Source organism: Macrobrachium rosenbergii, chromosome 16, assembly GCF_040412425.1.
Source record: "Macrobrachium rosenbergii isolate ZJJX-2024 chromosome 16, ASM4041242v1, whole genome shotgun sequence".
Classification (NCBI taxonomy): domain Eukaryota; kingdom Metazoa; phylum Arthropoda; class Malacostraca; order Decapoda; family Palaemonidae; genus Macrobrachium; species Macrobrachium rosenbergii.
In genome coordinates, this window is record NC_089756.1 from 33,906,156 (window position 1) to 33,925,538 (window position 19,383).

Genomic DNA, 19,383 nt, shown 5'->3' on the forward strand with positions numbered 1-19,383 from the left:
ACTCATACCACTCATCAGCAGCTGATACATGAGCACTTACAAAAAGAATGAAGAAGATTTGGCACAGGTGTTACAATGAAAGGCTAATATGCATGGCAGAGTTAATGAAGCAATATGGTGTCCGAAGGTTGGAAAGTAGACCAAGATATTAAAATTTGAGACAGTTTACATATTGATGAAAAACAGTGATGAGCAGTTTACTCAAGAGAATTAGCAGATACTGAAATAGAACGATGAAGAGCAGGGTGATGAATAGGATGAGATCATTTACCAGCAAAGGTAAAAGAGTAAAACAACAAACTCAGTACTCTGCACCTTTATTTTGCCCACCCGGCGTAAGTACAACAGGATGTGAAAATGGCCACAGAATAATCCATTTCTCAGGGTCACTAAAATGACCTGAATCACTAGGTTACAATTTAAAACAAGGCTGACTCATTGTTTACTCAAAGTAAGAATTTGAATGACATACAACATATTCAGTCTTGCGTGTCACTTTTCAACATCCATCAAGCAACACGATTTCCAGTGGCCAATATATGTATACAGTATATGAAAATTACTACATTTCAGTCAGGGATTAAGAGGGTCCATGGACAACAGTTCAGAGTCAAAAATACTCTGAAAGAGACAAGAAAACTCAGAAGCTTTAGCACAAGATGCGTACAGCGTTTCATGGCATTTGGTAATATGAGGATAAAATAAGAAACAGATTAGATGTCACCAGATTTTTCAAAGTATGAAACAGCTTGTATGTTGCCTGATTTACAAAAAAAAAAAAAAAATTCATATTTCTTGAAAAACAACAAGAGACAGGCACTTTTATGAGCAAAAAATATTGGCTTAGACATGTAAGAATCTCAAGCATTACTTCACATAGAACATAGAGTGGACGGATGACTTTTCACTTTGATACAAGGCACGTTTGCAAAGTATTACATGGGTACTAGCTATCTTACTTGCTTATACTTCATGTAGGAAACATCAAGTGGCACAAAAATTTAAACTATCACGCCACTGCACTTGACATGAACAAATTGTGAATCTTGAACAAGAAAACTGGATGAATGGAGAACAGTTTTATACTCTGATATCACTTAAAACTGTCACAAAACTGTGGAATAATTTATATATAGCCATAAGGAATTAGCATACACGACATACAGAGACAAAACTAATAGTACACATGTAACAAGATGATAGGAAGGTGACGTATACACAACACAGTCCTGTACAGTATCTACTGTATTGTGTATACAAGAAATGCAACCAGTGGTTGATATGTATACTGGTCTGAATATCAAAAAACAAAAATGTCAAGATCATCATATTAGATGAGCTCTGTGTTTCGCAAAGTAACTTTCAACCTCTTATTCTTATTCCCAATCTTTAATTGAAATAAGGACCCATACTTATCTTTTAAAGGACATGCATATCTTTTCATTCATTCTAAACAATTTTTTTCAAGAGTCAACCTTGTTATTTATTGGTGCAATCAAAAGTACTTTCTCTTTTATTCATATCTACAGCCTAACAGCTATGCACATTTTACATAAATTACAAAATAATTGATATATGAAGGTACCAGCAGTTTCATTTCCTGCTCGTCAAATGCTTATCAATGAAAGCGTCAAATGTTGTGAGTCAAAGGCAGATGTTATCGTACAAATGCATACAATAATTCAGATCTCATGGTGACAGCAGAGCTCAACTATGGTCACATGAAAATATCTGAAATGTTAAGGCTTTTGGATAAATGTCCAAATTTCTTATTCTTCTTTAAATACATATTTGCCTTATAACAGGATAATCATATTACATCAACTGCTTGACGTGATATATCCCAACTTTTAAATGTACAGTAATCAACCTTAAATAGTGCACATACTGTACTCATTTTTAACAGCATTGACTCCTGCAATGTTGATATGGAAAAATATATTTTGTGAGGAGATTTATATTACATAGAATATAATACATAACATGATCAAGATAAAAAGCAGTGGATAAGAAAATGTTTTACTAATATTATATGGATTTCACAGGGATCACTGCCCTGTAAATTAAACTGACTTTTTTCCCTTTTGATATATGCAATTACAACGCTTTTTTCTCTTGGGTTTAAAATATAATTTGTTGGTCACATCTGAGCTCTACTGCAGAAATGCAAAGATGAGGAGATTCCACATTTCAGGATCAAAAAATTTTGGTTCTATACGTCTCGGTAAGTAAGCTACATTACTTACCTCAACCCGGGAACTTCTCAACCGAAATACGACGTACTGATATCTAAATCACAAAAACATTTTCTCATCTAATCTACAGAAAGCATAATGATACATAGTTCATATGAAGCTTAAAAAAAATAATCACAGCAGTAGAAATATTTGTGCCATCCGAGATGGACCCAGTGCCAGTGCAACTTGTGGTCCAACTGGCAACAGGTCACAGGTGGCGCTAAAACTTATGTTATACTAAGTGCCAACCCCAGAACTCTCTCGTTTGGGGGAGGGGGAATCTTGGATGTGAAACTTGATATCAAACTGACATTGTTACTCCAACTATGCAAGTTACAATTGGACAAAGATATTTGGGTTATGGCAGTTGACTTTACTGTTTTTTATTCACCTAACATTATTATTATTAATATGGTGAAAAAGTGCATTGACTAGTCTAATTCAAAAGTCACATCCAATGACCAGATGTGAATGCTATATAATACTTATCTGATATGATACTGTACTACACCTTTAGTGCAAATGATACATTTTAAAAAATATTGGTCAGGCTAGAGAAGCAATGTGCTGATATGAACTGAAGATTATCTCCGGAATACTTGCTGAACAAGTGCCAAGAGATATGACTTCACTTTGCCTGTACACTTTTGAAAAGGTCATTTATCAGATCTGTAGATGACATTCAGGGAGAATTACATGATGGTGGGAAGAGAAAATAGCTCAGATAAGAGATCTTACGTGGCGTAGGGCACTGAAGACTAGGCACGACATTCCTCACTTCCTGGTCCTAACCTTCGTCTGTGTTAATAATTTCCGATGAGAGGGAGTAGAGCACATTGCCATCCATGAACAGATTACTATTAAATGCTCAACTGGATATTTCTGTCTAGGGAATATTGTACTGAAACCCATTACTTTTTGGTTATTCAGATAAGCATAGCTTTCATTTTCAATCAAGGTTTGTTATTTTTATAGAAAAAGATGCACATCTTTGCAAATATTACAATAACATTTTACCAGGTGAGATCAAGTTAAAATAACTTTCCAAAAAAAAAAAGGGGGGGGAAGAATATTCCAGTCTAAACTAGAATTGTACATGATTTAACAATTGTGCTCTACTGCCAATCCCAAGACACAGGCTACAAATGGTGGTCCCCAGGTAAATTAACTAAATTACTTTAATAACTTTCACTCTTGACTCTTCGGTGACTCGGAGTTTGTTGCTTCAATTTTCCGTGTCCATTTGCCCTTGTTAGGTGTGAACACGTCATATGTTCCTTTTTCAGTGAAAGCCTGTTTGTAATGCGTCGTACAGTACATGTCTTCGCCACCTATGGAGAATGTGTTCATACTGGAAAGAAATAAACCAAGATTTAGAAAATAAAGGGTAATAATAACTTTAAAAGTGAAACAATAATAAACCAGTTAATAGAGGGTCCTACATTAGACACCAAAAGGAAGGATGGTTTTACAGTAAGAGTAATGCTTTAGAATTATTACAAAGAAGAAACAAAATTTATCTGGGAAACCATACAGTTTGTTTAGTAAAAAAATTCCATAGCAGTAAAATCTCCTATTGAATAATGATGACACTGAACAGTATAATCTACTCCACATGGCATCAAAAATAGTTCTATATTGATCAAAGTTAAATAACCTGTGATAGAACACATTACAGTATAATGGTACACCACTGAAGCTTCTGGATTTTATCTTGAAAGCACAGTTAAGAGACAGTTTACCAACTTCACTAAGAATTATACTGCAGTATCTCTTTTATGTATATCACAGGATATTTTACATCCAAAATTTTCAAGGTGTTAAGGCCAAAAATTCAAGTTTTTTTTTTTAAATGAACTACCAATATAGCTGTTTGTGTAATGCAATAAAATCACCACTGTTTATGTGACATCTGGGAAAAAAGTTACCAAGTCTATTCCTCTTAGGGAGATGTCATTACTATTTTGTAAAATCCTACTACATTCTAGGTTAATCTCCTAGATATTTTAAGAAACATATTTAGAACTGGTAAATAAGTAGTTATTCTCAAGAAGTGATCTGGATCAAAAGCTTTTTCATCTTTATACATCTTTACGTGATTTCCTAAAGTTTCAGTGTAAAAGGTTGATATTACTCTGTTTCAAAGACAAGAAAGCATTTTCGATAAAAGACCTACGTGTCAAGTTATATTGGCAACGAGGCCACAGTTATGAGACAAAAATAAATCATTGTAAACCGTAAAGTATTAAAAGCACTAATTTATTTATACAGTAGGTTCAAGTCTTTTAAAGAGTACAGCAATAACATTCTACATAAAATGGAAAGGTATTGCTCAAACTGGTAATGAAGAGAATTCCATTATTACGGACAGCAATAACCCTATAATGAAAGCATGACGTGCTTCAAAGACAAAACATGGGAATTTACTAAGAAAATAGTGTAGAGGAGATTCTGAATAGGCCTAGCTACAAAATGATGCTGAGAGCCATGGGTGGGGGTCATAGGGAAGATCATATAACGAATGGAGAAGTATCCGAGTGATGTATGGATCAGAGATTCAAAAGCAGATTACTTTTGAATGATCAGGGCACATGATGAGAAAGGGAGAGTAGCAAAAGATTTGTGAGGCAGCACAGTAATTATATGGAAGTGGGAGGACAGTAATGTAACAAGAAAGGGAGGTCCAAAAAACTATGGGGACAAGATATAATTGGGGACTTGAATCAGACAGGAATGCTGGCAGATAGTGTACAAGATATAAAATTTGATTATGAAAATGCTACGCACATTTCAACAGTGATGAGCCAAACAGAACCATATGTTTATAATCTTGTAATATTAAAGTGAACACACATGCATAAAGAAAGGAAGAAAATTAAGCAGCCTAACCTTCACAAACCTTAAGGAAAATTCAGCTCATGGAGTACTGCAAAAGGTTTAACCCTGGGAATATAAAAAAAACTAAGAAAATTCCAGTTTTCTTACCTGAGCTTTGTATTACATTTGCAGCACTTGAAGCAGTTCTTGTGCAGTACACGTCCTGCAACTTCTAATCTCTCCATTGCATATACTGTGCGGTCACACAACATGCACTTGTCTCCCCCACCACCCTATGGAATAAAGACATGTTAAAATATGTCGTGATGAAAGTAGCACATTTTTTGAAATACTGTACACTTGTTTCCACACTACTTCACAGACAGTCATGTTAAGCATTAAACTGTATTCATAAATGGCTTGTATTTATTGTTGGAAGCTAGGCACACTATCTTGTAGTACATAAGCATTGTTTAATCTAATATTGCACATGGGAAACCTTGACTAGAGGAAATTTTTTGTTTCAGCATGACAGACTGAAACAAAACTGAAGGTTAAAATTCTTAACAGCTAGATATGATGTTATTTAAATATCGATGCTATTTAAGCACAGTTAATTTAGAAGCATTCACAGCATGCATCTCCTCTCATGTTAAATCTACTTTATTCATTTATAATTCATAAACATGCTTATCTTGTATGTCTGTTAGAATCTGTCTGATACAGTAAGGGCCACATTTACGTAGTGCAAATGTGGTTGTGATAAAGCCATACTAAAAGTACTTGAAATTGGTACCTAAGTCATGGAATTGTCAGAATAAAAATATGTCTGTCGAAGCAGCGCATTAAAAAAAAGTATATTCTATAGCTAAAGTCCTAATATATCACTAGAATATACTACAGAGTACTTAATCAGCTATGAATAAGGAAAAATTCAAACTAGTTTCCATAAACTGAGCTTAAAAATTTGCTTCCTTGAAATATAAGTACTATGTGAATTATTTTAAGTTACAACATTTCTCCTACCCCATGTAATCACAATGAAAATGCTAATTAAATAACATTTCAGAGTGCATTATGGAGACATTACCATAATTAAAGAAGTAAATCTTGCATGTGTCAAGAAACTCATGTATCACAGTGAAAAATTTATACCCTCGAGGGAAGGAACAGGGTTTTGATTTTAGCATATTCACCCTTCCACTGAAAAATCAAACACCTTCAATAGCAAACTAATTAAAATAGCTTGATACAATCAATATCTGTAAAAGGTTTTGGACAATTTTTATCATGATCCTTTTCATGGAATTCTTTAGCTCAGATAATAAAAAGACATTTCAACTGTTTCACTTCAAAGAAAATTTGCCATTTTATCACAGTCTTGTACATATCCACATACAGTACTTGATACTGCACTCTATCAGACATCCTTGAAAAAGAGATTAATTCAACATTAATACAATGCATATCAAGTTAGTTTTAAACTACAGTTAAGGGAGAAAACTTGGGATGTGTTGTATTGACACAGAACAAGAGCTGTCCCAGAACTTTTATAGCTGTGGTCCTTCACATTCACAGTTCCACACAGGCTTGTGGTGAACTGGTGAATATCTGTCATTGGTGACTAGTTACTATTCACTCTAAGGCCTGATTTGCTGTTAGCAAAAACTGACATCCAAGATAGACAGCATTTACTTTAAGATATATGATAAATATTCCAGGATACCATACTTTCATAACAGCTGCACAACTCTCTACACCATTTCTCACAACTACCCCTTTAACATTTACATTAATTAGGCTAACATTTAGTAACTAGAAGAACATTCTTAACAGTAGGAAAACCACAAAGTACAAAATTTTCCAAAGAAAACTAAACCATACAAAAGTTTCCAAAATAATCTTAAAATAACATTCCCAACAAGGCGGCATAAATTACTGCACATACTGTATAACAATTATGTGTAAACGTTAGTATCAACAGATGTAATATGTTAGTCCTCAAAAAGGTGCTATTAATGTTAGCAGATATTTATCATACACTACTGTATATTACAAAAAAAACACTATAAAATACAAAACCAATTAAATAACATGTAAATATCAGACCAAACGACACACCCAAAACATTATTTGTGCCTTACCTCGTTGTATCAATTCATGTCATTTATGTGAGCATACCTCACAACTCAGAGGAGGACTAACACATTTCTTATCAATATAATAATTTATTAACGAATTTAAATACAAATTTGAGAACTAAGACAATAAAATTCCTAACATGAACAAGCTACTACTGTAGATAATGATAAAAGATACTGCTTTAATATACACAAAACACTGCTTTCTGAAGATGCAAAGTCACAGCTCTGGGGGATACCTGTCCTTTTCGTCTGTTAAAAGTTATTGATTCTGCAAGCAAAAATCATTTATTGCCATTTATGTACATATGCATATCTGAACAGTAACCTTTGCATGTGACTAACACTAGTAAATGAATGGTAGAGGAAGGACAAAACGTAAGAAAAAACAAACTTGGTGTTTGAAAAGAAAACACTGTATCTTCACAGTTTTTGCACTGAAAGGAAAAATGCTTTGGCAATGATTTGTTAGTCTCATAGAAATACTCGACTTTATAGAATATTAACCATTCTTTCTAGGCTCTTCAAAGAGCGACATTACTTTACAACGTGCTTTCTAGAACATGATCAAGAAGTAAAGTTGCTTAAACAACTTAACTATGCATCTGATGACAGAAAAACTGTTTTCTGGACATGAAGCAGTTGAGGTCTAATCACGTAAATACAACTCAATTTTGGAGTAGAGTTAAAATACTTCATATAAAAATTAATACTCAAGTACATGATACAAAAAGAAAACTATCTCAACAATTACCTATCTAGCTAAAGCAAGCACTATATTGCCTGCATGAGCATCAATGGACCAATCACAAAGTTATAAGGCAACCAAGCATAACAAAGAATTATGAGTAGTTCCTGTCTGTTAAATGAAGAAAAACTTGAAAGTTTATTCACAGCAGTTACGTGTTCGGACTAGGGAAATCCTTAGAAAAAACTAACTTTAATATACAATGGTATGTTTATGATCTAAACTGTATTCCGTACTGTACAAAATAGTAGTTCAGATATACTTTCCAAGATCAGCAATAGATACCAATTATCCTTTTAAAATGTCAAAGGGTTCCATATATATTTAGTACACTTCTCACCACTTTTCTAGCAAATCAGAAGAATAAATATAAAATACCATACAAAGAAGATTTTTCAAATGAAGTTTAAGGAAGTGATCATACTGTTCACTCCAAATGTTTGCAGTGTTATTCAAATCCTTTGCCATCTGTGAAAGAGAACTACAAGGTTACATCAATGATGCTGATGAACTGGAATCAATTATTTTGGATTCTGGAAATCCTAACAATCAACAACTTCATTAGCTGCTAAGATATGTGGCATGAGCAGCGCACTTTACTTGGAAAAAATGAGAATGTACTGGTTGGCTCTGCATATGTTAGTAACTAAAGCTTCAATAATTCACTATCCTTGGTCTTCCTTCACATCACAACAGGAAAAGGAGTCGTCAGTTCATGAATTGTTCACAAATACTTTTGAAGGTGCTTATGTGAGACACAGTTGTAACTGAAGCTGCGTTGATGGTGCACGTCGATGATGTGAAGCGATGAACGAGAAGCCAAAGCTCAACGAAATATGCTGGATGCCTGGTTCCAAGGCAGGTCTCTCACTGAAGGGGGGAGTCAGATTGTCAGGTAGTGAACACTAAACCCACTGAATTCAAGTTAGTTCCATGCAGTTACAGTGGTCAAATAATACGACACACCACAGGGGGACTGTAAAAGACTGTAGTTCAACTGAAGAAAATGTCTGAAGAGATACTACACACACACACACAAATGAAGACGGAGTTAGTCCAAATGGCTAAATACTTATTAGAAGGTAGTGTTCCAGAACTACAAGGTCTTGAAAAAAAAAAAAGGCATAACAAACCTAAAAACACACACCTCAAGTAGTTCAAAAGTAGATTACATACAGGTATTTCTCACCAGAATGACTCAAGTCTTTATAAACCCTGAGGAGCAATGCGTATCTGTTGTTAATCCTCTAAACAATTTGGTAAATCAGATGTGTAATTTTGAAGTCAATTCGGTGTCACTACGACGAAGGGATGAACAGTTGTGTGTTTCAGATGTCGATGAAATGGCAATCCTGAATGCTTTCTGGTGTGTTCCTCTTCAATCAACAAAACTGAAGTGCTCCTCGAAAGTGTTTTCCACAATAATTAGTTTACTGTTCACATTATGAAACATTAATCAGCTGAACCCAATGTTTACAAATGATTCTAATAGCACAGTGTTAATGTTTAACTGTTCTATAATGTTTTAAGCATGCAGTTATCTTTAAGGATGATGAACACATGCTGACATGACCAAATACATGTCTTTTCATCATACTGCAAGAGGACTACTTACTGCAATGAATTTGACATGCATATTTATGAATCAGAAATTTAACTTACTGCAACTAAATTGTGGTCACAAATTTTGAAAATGCAGTAATTCTACAACCGAATTATGACACACAGATGTGTTCATTCATGGAATACTGTATCATGATGAATAAGTCTGTTACTAGAGTTAATGTGAAAATCATGATACATATGATCACATTCTACTTATTTTTCAAAATCTGTGACAATCAAATCAGTATAAAGATAATTATACATTATAAAAGTTATCAAAACAAGTCTACAAAAACTTGGCAGTCTGTATATTTATACTATCATTTATATTCCAAAAATACACACTCCACTCAAAATGTGTTGGTAGTTAAATACAGTATATACTTTCAAAGTGTCTTTACCATTGAAAACAGTTTCTCATTATATTTTAATTTCTCATATGTAATCAGAGTAAACGAGGTACATTCTAACCCTGATAAACAAACAATCTAGAAACATAATTTGCTGTGCATGCGATGCAATATAGCATGGCAGTTTTTCCAGTGTCAAAGGCAAGATGAAGCCATGTCAACAATAATATGATTTAATATTTCTAATGGTGATCACTAAGTGTGGCAGCAATTAACTGCTATGTGTTTTAGAATAGGCAAATTGTTTTCTATGGCAGAAGTTTCTCCCATTTAGGCTGTCTACCACAATCATGCCCAACAATCCTAGAGCACATGTACAGTAATCACATTAAGCTTTAGCTAATTTGCAATATAAAATCACTCTTGATATTTACCACTTCATCCCAAAAAATACTGAAATCCTATGAAGTAAATGTTGGCTGTAGAATATTACACATGGAACTAATTCTGTTACATATTCTGATGTATTAACATGTTTCATTTCACAAATGGTATGCAACATAATTCAGGTGATATCTTGTTAGTGTAAATATGTATGATATGCCGGTTGCATCATGCGTCAGCTTTGCAACAGATATAGAAAAGTTTAAAGGAAAAATGGCAAAACTCATATAGTACTGTAGTGTTTGTTCCTGAATATTACATCCATCAACCACCAATCCTACCAGTAACTTGCAGTTGCTTTATTACTATTATTTGTTTACTAGACTGCTGAGCACAACATCATTCAGTACTTTCTAAACACATTCTGTTGATCAGTACATAGGAAAGTGTACTAGTGAAATAGAGGAAGCAGCATGTGGCTAATAATAACAGTGGGTCTCTGCCCTTGAAACTAGCACTTAGATAAGGAGGGACAATCGTATTTCTGGCCGATTATAAGTTAGGCATCTTTTAACCACTTTCATGACAGTTCTCTGCCACTGAATATAGTATGACAGCATATGCCAAACTTATTCTTTTTAATTTCTGGAAAGTGCAGTAGCAGTTGGTAAGGGTTAGGAATCATCTTTTGCTCAGAAAAGGTGTTGCAAATGTGGTACAAAAATAATGTCACTGTAAATGTTCATGTAATAGGGAACCCTCACAAAAAGCTAAGAATTTATCTCAAGATGAAGCAGTCTCTTGATGGCCTACATACTAAAAAGTTTTTCATAAATGTGGTTCATTATCAGCCAGCATTTTGCAGTATCTCATACCATGAGTGTGTGAAAAAGATCTGCACTGTATAAAACTTTAGACTTACACATATTCTTAGGGAACAATGCATATATTAGCATATACAGTATTGTACATTTAATACCAATTCTAACTCATTTCAGAGATACAGTAGGTAGTTCCTAACTTACTGCATTTTTGCAAATAAAGTTAAGCTGCATTTTCCAGCCCAACTTTGTCTATTTACAAAAAAATATATCTCTGAATTATGTTTCTTTTAAAACTAATGGCAATGACAATACCAGTAAAACTAAAACAGCTAGTGATTTTAAGAATTTAAGCATTACTGTACCAGAATGAAAATGACGTTATTGTAATGTTCATATTCATAATGCAATAACAGTATCATAATAATACATGAAATATACTGGATGCACAAAGTAAATCAACAGTTTTGTTAACATTATCGTTATGTTAAAAACAACTGTATTTCTTGTTTTCTGCAAATAGATACTGTTGGTATTACAGCCTAACTGGAGCCAACAGTTCATACACACATTTTGGGGGCCTACGCAACAAATCTTTCCACTTTACAACCAAACTCGGTGTGATTTACTACTCCTGTTGGTATGCCAAATGAATCTTAACTAATGCTCTACTGTTCACAATAAATTTTTGACTTTTAGAATTTCAGAAAAGGGATTGTAAACCTGTACATTAAAACTTTTTTCCTGAATATACCCTGCTGAAATGGGGTTGTCTCATTTGCTGGCAAAAATGATTACTTCTGGCTATTCAGCCCCTACTAAAATACTTTCTGGACATTGCATAATTCCTCTTAAAAGAGCATATGGCTTATCAGCAAGACAAAAACACAGATAAATAGAAAATAAAATAAATTACAAAACTAGAGTTGTTTGGATTACCATGTCCTCTATTCATTCTTTAATTTGAATTTCAAACTCCCCAGAACTGATTAACAGATAGTGATTTGAATTTACAGCACTTCAGCACTAAAGCAGCTGCTAAGTTCTTCAACAGGCTCTGGATATTTAGTGGTCACGGATATACTGTAGGCCACTGCTCAAACCTTACTTGCATTAAATCACCTTGCATTAACTTGATAACAAGGGATATTATTTAATCACTTCCCACAGAAGTTCGATTTTTTGTTATGTTGCCAACTTCTTTAACAAGCAAAGCTAGAAAATAGAGTTTTCCTAAGCACTTCATGCTTATATAGCAAACAGGGATATGCTGCAACGTTATTTACTGTACATTATGTATTTCCAGTAAACTGTATACTTGAATACAAAATATATATATGTATGGAAAAATAATATATTCTGAAAACTAGACCTAGACATGTAATCTGAAGATGGTCAGAACACATCAAAATATAGTTTTTCTGAAAAGCACAGAATCATTCAAATGAATATAACATACACATTAAAAGGTAATAATTCCGAGAGCTTTGTGTTATACCCTATCAAAATCTGTGAGGTATGTGAAGGAGTGTCGGGTAAGCAACTCAAAAGTCAGAATGCGCCACTCACCACAAATCTGTTGACCTTCATCTTAGGACGTTCTGCGACCGGCCGAGACGCCTCCTGAGCCTTGTTCTCAAACATGGCACGGAGGTTACGGGCGGTGTCAATGGATGGCATACACTCCTCGTCTTCATCGTCATTATGGTTGTACTCATTGTTTCGATCTACTTCTGATTCCCACCTCTCGAATTTGGCACGCAGGGAGGCAGCCTTCCTGGCACTCTGTGAGGATTTAGCCTGTATAGCAGTCAAGAAGCGGCAGCGGCAGCAGCCAATGCAAAACCGGCGGCGGCCAATGAAATTCGGCAAAGCAGTGTGTTCCCACACCGAAGTTAAATTTAGTTTTAGCACCGTTTTAATATTTTATTATACCAGTTATCAGTTTGCATGTAGTGAATAATGAAAAAAAAAAATTCAGAGCGTTAATTTGAAAGCCAGTCAGAGCAAAAGAAAAGCGTTAATGGAAAAAATGCACACGTCATGTAAGCAAACAAAAGTGATGAATTTCAATGAGAAGTAAATGTTAAAAAGCAATTTTGACAGTCAAAGCCAGCAACAAAGGAAAGTAAGAATAAAAGACAAGACAGTAATTGTGCATGATAGTTGTAAAGCACATAGACAAGCAAGTTAGCCAATTTGCAGCAAGAGGAAAATAAAAAGGAACAACTTTAAGACATGTAACAAGCCTCAATAAATGGGACTTAGAAAAGCATAAATTAAACTTTAACAACAGATACCTTCAAAGTGCATAAAAGGCTGCATCAAAATGCTGAACTGGAAAAATGCCCAACAAATTCTCACACAAATAGTTCAGTATGAAATGTTTTACTTTGTGTCAAATGGACAAGGTTTTAATGGTAGTACTGGTAATCAGTCAATATTGACAAGATCCACATTATGCACTTCAAAATATCTTTATTTCACAAAGAACAAATTCTGTGTCCTCTCATACTGTAATTATTGTAATTAAATATAGGATTTCTCACTTTTAATTAAAATTTTTCATTAAAATATCATTCAAGCCCTACATATATTTAACAAAAAACTTGACGTTAATAAAAATCAAATTATAAAATTAATATCTGATATTGAACACTACTTGAGCTCACACAAAACTATAGCAATGATTTTTCAAACATCTCTCAATGCTGCGATAAGTAATTGAATATGGTAACACCAGCATGCCCTCAAAGCTAGAATCTGTACACCTAGGGTAAACAATCACATAATAATGGATGTGACCATAAGGAAGCTTAGGGTAGAAGGCTTCAGTCACAACTAGAGACCCAACATTCTGATTCACTCTTCAGTAAAGTCAGCTGCAAGACTTAGAAATCTGTGACTCTTCTGCAATAGGTGGCATATAACATGCATTACAGAAACAAATCGGTATTTACACAATACTCTCATATACTAACAGATTCATTGATGTCTTGGAAGACTGACTTAAAAGAAATCATCAATTCTGACGGCAAATTCCGTTATGTTCTAAAAATGAGGTAATGCTGTTTCCATCGTATGAAAAAGATAAAACTATGCAAAAGGAAACCAAATCATAGTCCAAAGCTAAAACATAGTAGTGAAATGCAAATTAAATTAGTTTTCGTTATGTACACAGAGCCTTATCCATAATATATTTTTTGCCTGTGATAGTAACATTGGCACTTAGTTGCTGCCTACTGCACTTCACTAAGCAGGAGTAAAAAAGAAAATCACAATATATACACGTATCAAACCTAAAATAGGCAGCATACCAAAGTGAACCAATTGTAAAAACTACCACACAGAAAAATGCGTAGCGATCACTGAGCAACTGTTGATCTACCCGTACTGTTAGGATAAGGCAATAATAACAGTTATCATTTTATCTATCCAGTTAGTCAAGTATGTGAGAGTAACTTAAAAGAAGAGCAATTATTACACTTTGTGCAAATCTGCTCTAAAAGCATTTTTTTTTTTTTTGAGATCTTGAGAGCACATCACACAGAATATTGGGTTGTTATACTGGCCACTGCACACCTACCCCCATACCGCCACACCTACCAGCTGCACCCGTCAAAATAATAATAAAATCAGTAAAAATGTTTCTGAAAGTTTTGATAAAGTCAAGTGTAGATAACAATAAAAATTATGTTGCAAATAATCCAGTTTGTAAGTCATTCTTGTTCAATAAGCCCATATCACACAGTTATACGACCCAGTGGTTGTAAGCATTTTTTTTTTATTGAAGTACAGTAACGTTCAGATAATGATAAATATAAATGCTAAAAGAACTGCTGAAAACAATGTGTAATGTACTTATAATATCCCATTTTCTTATATAAAACAACCAGTAGTTATAAAAGTTTGGTGAAAAGTATGAGACTTTAGTAAGGCCTTGTAAACAGTTACATCTTACTTAAATAATTTTGTCTTTAAATTTATCTCGTAAACAGATACCAAATTAACATGGAAAATAGGGCAGTTATATTTTCAGGTGTGAAAGCTGTCCACATTTTCCATTTGTGTCTCCTTCCCACAAATTGGTTTTACATATTTCCAATGGAGCTGCGTAAAGGACTCACTGACTATTCAATGTTTTTTCTAGCATAAGGACTTATTACAAAGACAAGACTTCTATTCCATGCCTTTGTTTTTTTGTGGGGAGAGTATGAAATAATTCTGACTTGGTTATGTCACTAACTTAAAATGACTTTCACAGGTCAAAGGTCAAGGGAGTACATAATAAACAAGATAAATTTTCAACATTTTGACAATGGAAAGCTACATTAATTATTTTACAGCTAAGTATTTTCAAATTTGGTTAATAATAACTGAAACAATTTGAAACTGTCCACAGCAGTACAAAACAGTGTAGTGTAAGTATTAATCAGTGATATAAAATATTGTTAAGTTACTAAACATAATTTTCAGCTATTTTTATATTTTGAGATAACAATTCCCTTCCCAAACATCTCCAAAAAAATTCTAATTTGGGAAAAACTGGACCATATGCAGCAGATACAAATTTTCTGACAATGCTATAATAAAGATTTGGTCACTGTTAACATAAAACATACTAGAGATATTTCAAGGTCTTGTACAGTTTTTCGTTTGAAGTAACTTTCTAATTTCACTCTTAGTAATATTTTTCCAGAAAATTATAATTGCTGTGTATGCTACTTTAATTATCCGTAACATCTGTTACTCAAGGTGTTATCAATAAGCCAAGATGTATATTAAAACTATTGACTGGAACTAAACTTTTTATAGAATATGCAATAAACAGCTCTGACTATTGTTAATAACTTGGATTAGTTCAAAGGTGTTATTTTTTTTTTTTTTTTTTTTACTTTTAGCAAGTTCTTGCTTTTCCAAAATTATACTGAATGTGACTCACAGTGCCCATTTAAATTTGTAAAATATTCCTGTTAATAATATATCTGATTAGAGGTCTCTTGCCTAGCTTTTTCCAATAAGTAAACATATTTCATACACTAAAATGAAATCAGCCTATAATTTGTTTAGATAATTCTGAATAAAAATATATGAGAACACCTTACATACTGCATTCATGTTTACTTATAAACATGAATACATTCTGTCTTTACAAAAAATCTAAACTAAAGATTTTCTATGATAGGTACTGCATAAAAATAAAGAGAAGTGATCATAATTAACTAATCAAAGCAATATAAATATATATATAATCAACAAATGAAGAGTGATCACCTACATTTAGCATAAAAAGCTTATAGCACTCTACATGGGAAGCATAAACTTTGAAAATACAGCTAAAAAGCATGGCATCACGATCTGCTTGTATGAGGTCATAATCATGTGGTCTTCAGTAAGTATAACAATATTTCAGTCCTTGATTCTAGTTGGCAAGCACACCTGTGAAATTTTTTTGTTTATAATTTTCCAAGAAGTTGACTTCAGAATCACTAACATACCTTTTTCAAAAGTAGTAGCAAACATATTTTAAATTGCTTGTTTGGTCATTATTATTTTCAAGTAACAATGATTATTGATATCTGTGACATCAGTCAAGAATTCTATTAATTCTGTACATCAGTACTTCATACCATAATGGAAGATCAGAATGACAAGGACTGTTTTCTCAGACCACAACAACATTTCTAGATTCCAAAGAGAAGAGAAAACGGAGATTCTAAAAGGTTTCTGTGCAACTCTATATTTGAAAACATGAGCTACAGCTTCAATCATAGTGAAATAAGTTTCAGATATTCATAACCATGCAGTACCTTTTTCCGTGGTTTTCTACGCTTAGGTTTCTGTTGATTTTCACTGTTTTCCTGAAAATTTGTCCTTTCTTTGAGAAAACTTGAAGAACCTATGTATTCAATGCTTTAACAATGGCAGATGTCCTAGGATAACTTTATAATTCCTAAGAGAACTAATGTTGAAAAGTCTTACCAACCACAAATTATTTTGTTATCTCTACACTACTACATGACTCATAAAAAATGACAAGAATTATGACAAAAAAGAACCTATATCTTCATTTAGTGTTGTTAAACATCCTCAAGAGTCTAATAATACTGAACTGTCACATGAATATGAATGCTATTCCGTCCACACAGAGCAGTGAGAGGCTACTCACCATTTCTAAGATTTCATCCTTATACTTTGGTACTTTTCTCTCTAATCCATCTTCCTCCTCCTCATCATACTCCTCATCTTCTTCATCCTCTTCGTCTGAGTACTCTTCATCAGAATATTCTTCCTCATCAGAGTATTCTTCTCCTTCAGGAGGAGGCGTGAATTGCTTGAGAGGACGAGGACCTGAAAGGCACAGAACGTTTTAAATGGAAGTTGTTGAAGAGAAGTTTTTAACATATAATGTGAAATAGGTATGCAGAATACACTAAAAGCATCCCTGAATTAAAAAAAACCAGTAGCAAAAAACAAAAGATGGCCACTGAAAGCTGTGTAAATGCAAATGCTCATTATGAATAAGCACGTTAGCTGAGAGTGTCAAATAACTTGTAGCTAATCCAATTCTGATACACTTTAAAGAAAAGGAAACCTCCAAAGGCTCTCATGAAAAGGCTTGAAATTGATTAAGTACAAAATACAGGTTAGGATAGAGCATTAATCATGTGGAATTGCTGTATAAAAGCTGTGTGATGTGGATCTGGGTGTTAAGTAATGCTACAATGCTGACAGTGATGATATTAGCATAATTATGGTTGAAAAAATTGATCTGAAGTTCAGCATAAGCTTAAGCTTTTACTATACTACAATCTTTAAGGTTTCTGATGTAAAATCAAAACCAATTGTATGTTGAGACTTCCCCATGCCCAAAGAAAAAATATGAAAACCCATTATAAGGGCTCTTAATTTTTTCAACATAACGCTGGTTGAATACTGATTATGATAAATAATGAAAAAAATAATGACATACTGCAAATAGATTACTGCCTCAATGAGTACGATAAAATGGCCAACCTTTCTAGCAGTAACCACATGGAGCAATACTCACCTCTCTCTTCCTCTTCATTTTGCATTTCCATCTTCCTAAACATGGCAAGCACACTACGTGTCCTACGGCAATCTACTTCATCCTCAAGGTTATCAGTGCAACGAACATAGTTAGGGTCTCGTCCGAGCTCCGTCTCCTCCACATCAACACCCTAAAGAAGCAGTGGCAATAGCAGTTAGTTATAAGGTTGGAAAGCTAAAACAGTGTGCTGCAGTGATGCTGAGTAATGCTATTTTAGAAGGACTCGGTTTATTCAGGATGGGTGATGCCAGGTCACGGGATGGGGGTGGTCATCTGACGTGGAAAAAGTGAATAATGTCGATGTTAGTTATTTAACCACTAAGCTAATAATCTGAAAAGGAAGTCCTGGGATAAGGTTAATGAACGGATATGTTATTTCATTAGAGTGAAGTACCATTAGTGACAAAAAAGTACCTGGTGTGCCAGAAACAAAAATGGTCAAAATTAGTCCGGCAAGAAATTTGTACAAATCACAAAATACACATTTCTGTACAAAAAAAAAAAATAAGTTTGAAAAGCCAAAATTTTGCAGGAAAAGTGGAATGTTTAATGCAAAGCCATAAATAAGAGAATTGTCACCTTTACGCTCAGATACAAATGAGATGCACAACAACACAGGCTGAAAAAACAATAAATACTACATTAACTGCTTTTGAACATTAATCTGTACGTTGTCAATGAAATTGATAATCCTAAAGAATAATGTGCTATATTAAAAAAAAATAAGGCCTTATGAACTAGACAACCATAATGACAGTACAGAGAAAGAGAGAAATTTGAAAAGTAAACATAGTAGAAAAAAAATGAAAGATCAAGTGAAATGTAAAGATAAAGTACAGCGTAATTAGTTATCAAAAACTCGGAAGGGGATGAAACACAAATGAGAGTAATGAGTAAAACAAAGGACAGATGGAAGGAAAAGGGGAGAGGAAGCTCTACGAACAAAGACGAACAAAGATGGATAACAAAAGGACAGAGCCGAGTTAAAAGAGGAAGGTGCGATGCCGGAGCTAGAGCGTCAGTAAGCTACGATTAAAAGTCAAAAATACTATGAGAAAAAATATCTTACGGCTTCCAAGTTTCCACTAAACAAGCAACAAAGATTCCACTACCTACAATACAAAATCCAAGATAAAATTCCCTTTGCAGTCTTCGCATGTGGCATGGTGAGTGTTGTCCCGTTCTGATAACAATAAATGTTCCTGTGA

At 33.8% G+C, this 19,383-nt stretch overlaps 1 protein-coding gene across 1 annotated transcript in view; it reads right to left on the minus strand.

The window, feature by feature from the left end:
* Nucleotides 1-301: 301 nt before the first annotated feature.
* LOC136846926 (titin homolog) overlaps nt 302-19,383 on the minus strand; it is a 231,395-nt gene continuing 212,313 nt past the window's right edge. Inside the window, exons 37-41 of the mRNA XM_067118179.1 lie at nt 18,155-18,305; nt 17,273-17,454; nt 12,673-12,903; nt 5,223-5,347; nt 302-3,588 (exon numbers count right to left, since the gene is read on the minus strand). Of these exons, the coding sequence (XP_066974280.1) occupies nt 3,426-3,588; nt 5,223-5,347; nt 12,673-12,903; nt 17,273-17,454; nt 18,155-18,305 (852 nt within the window). The 3' untranslated portion in view covers nt 302-3,425. The remainder of the gene's footprint in view (nt 3,589-5,222; nt 5,348-12,672; nt 12,904-17,272; nt 17,455-18,154; nt 18,306-19,383) is intronic.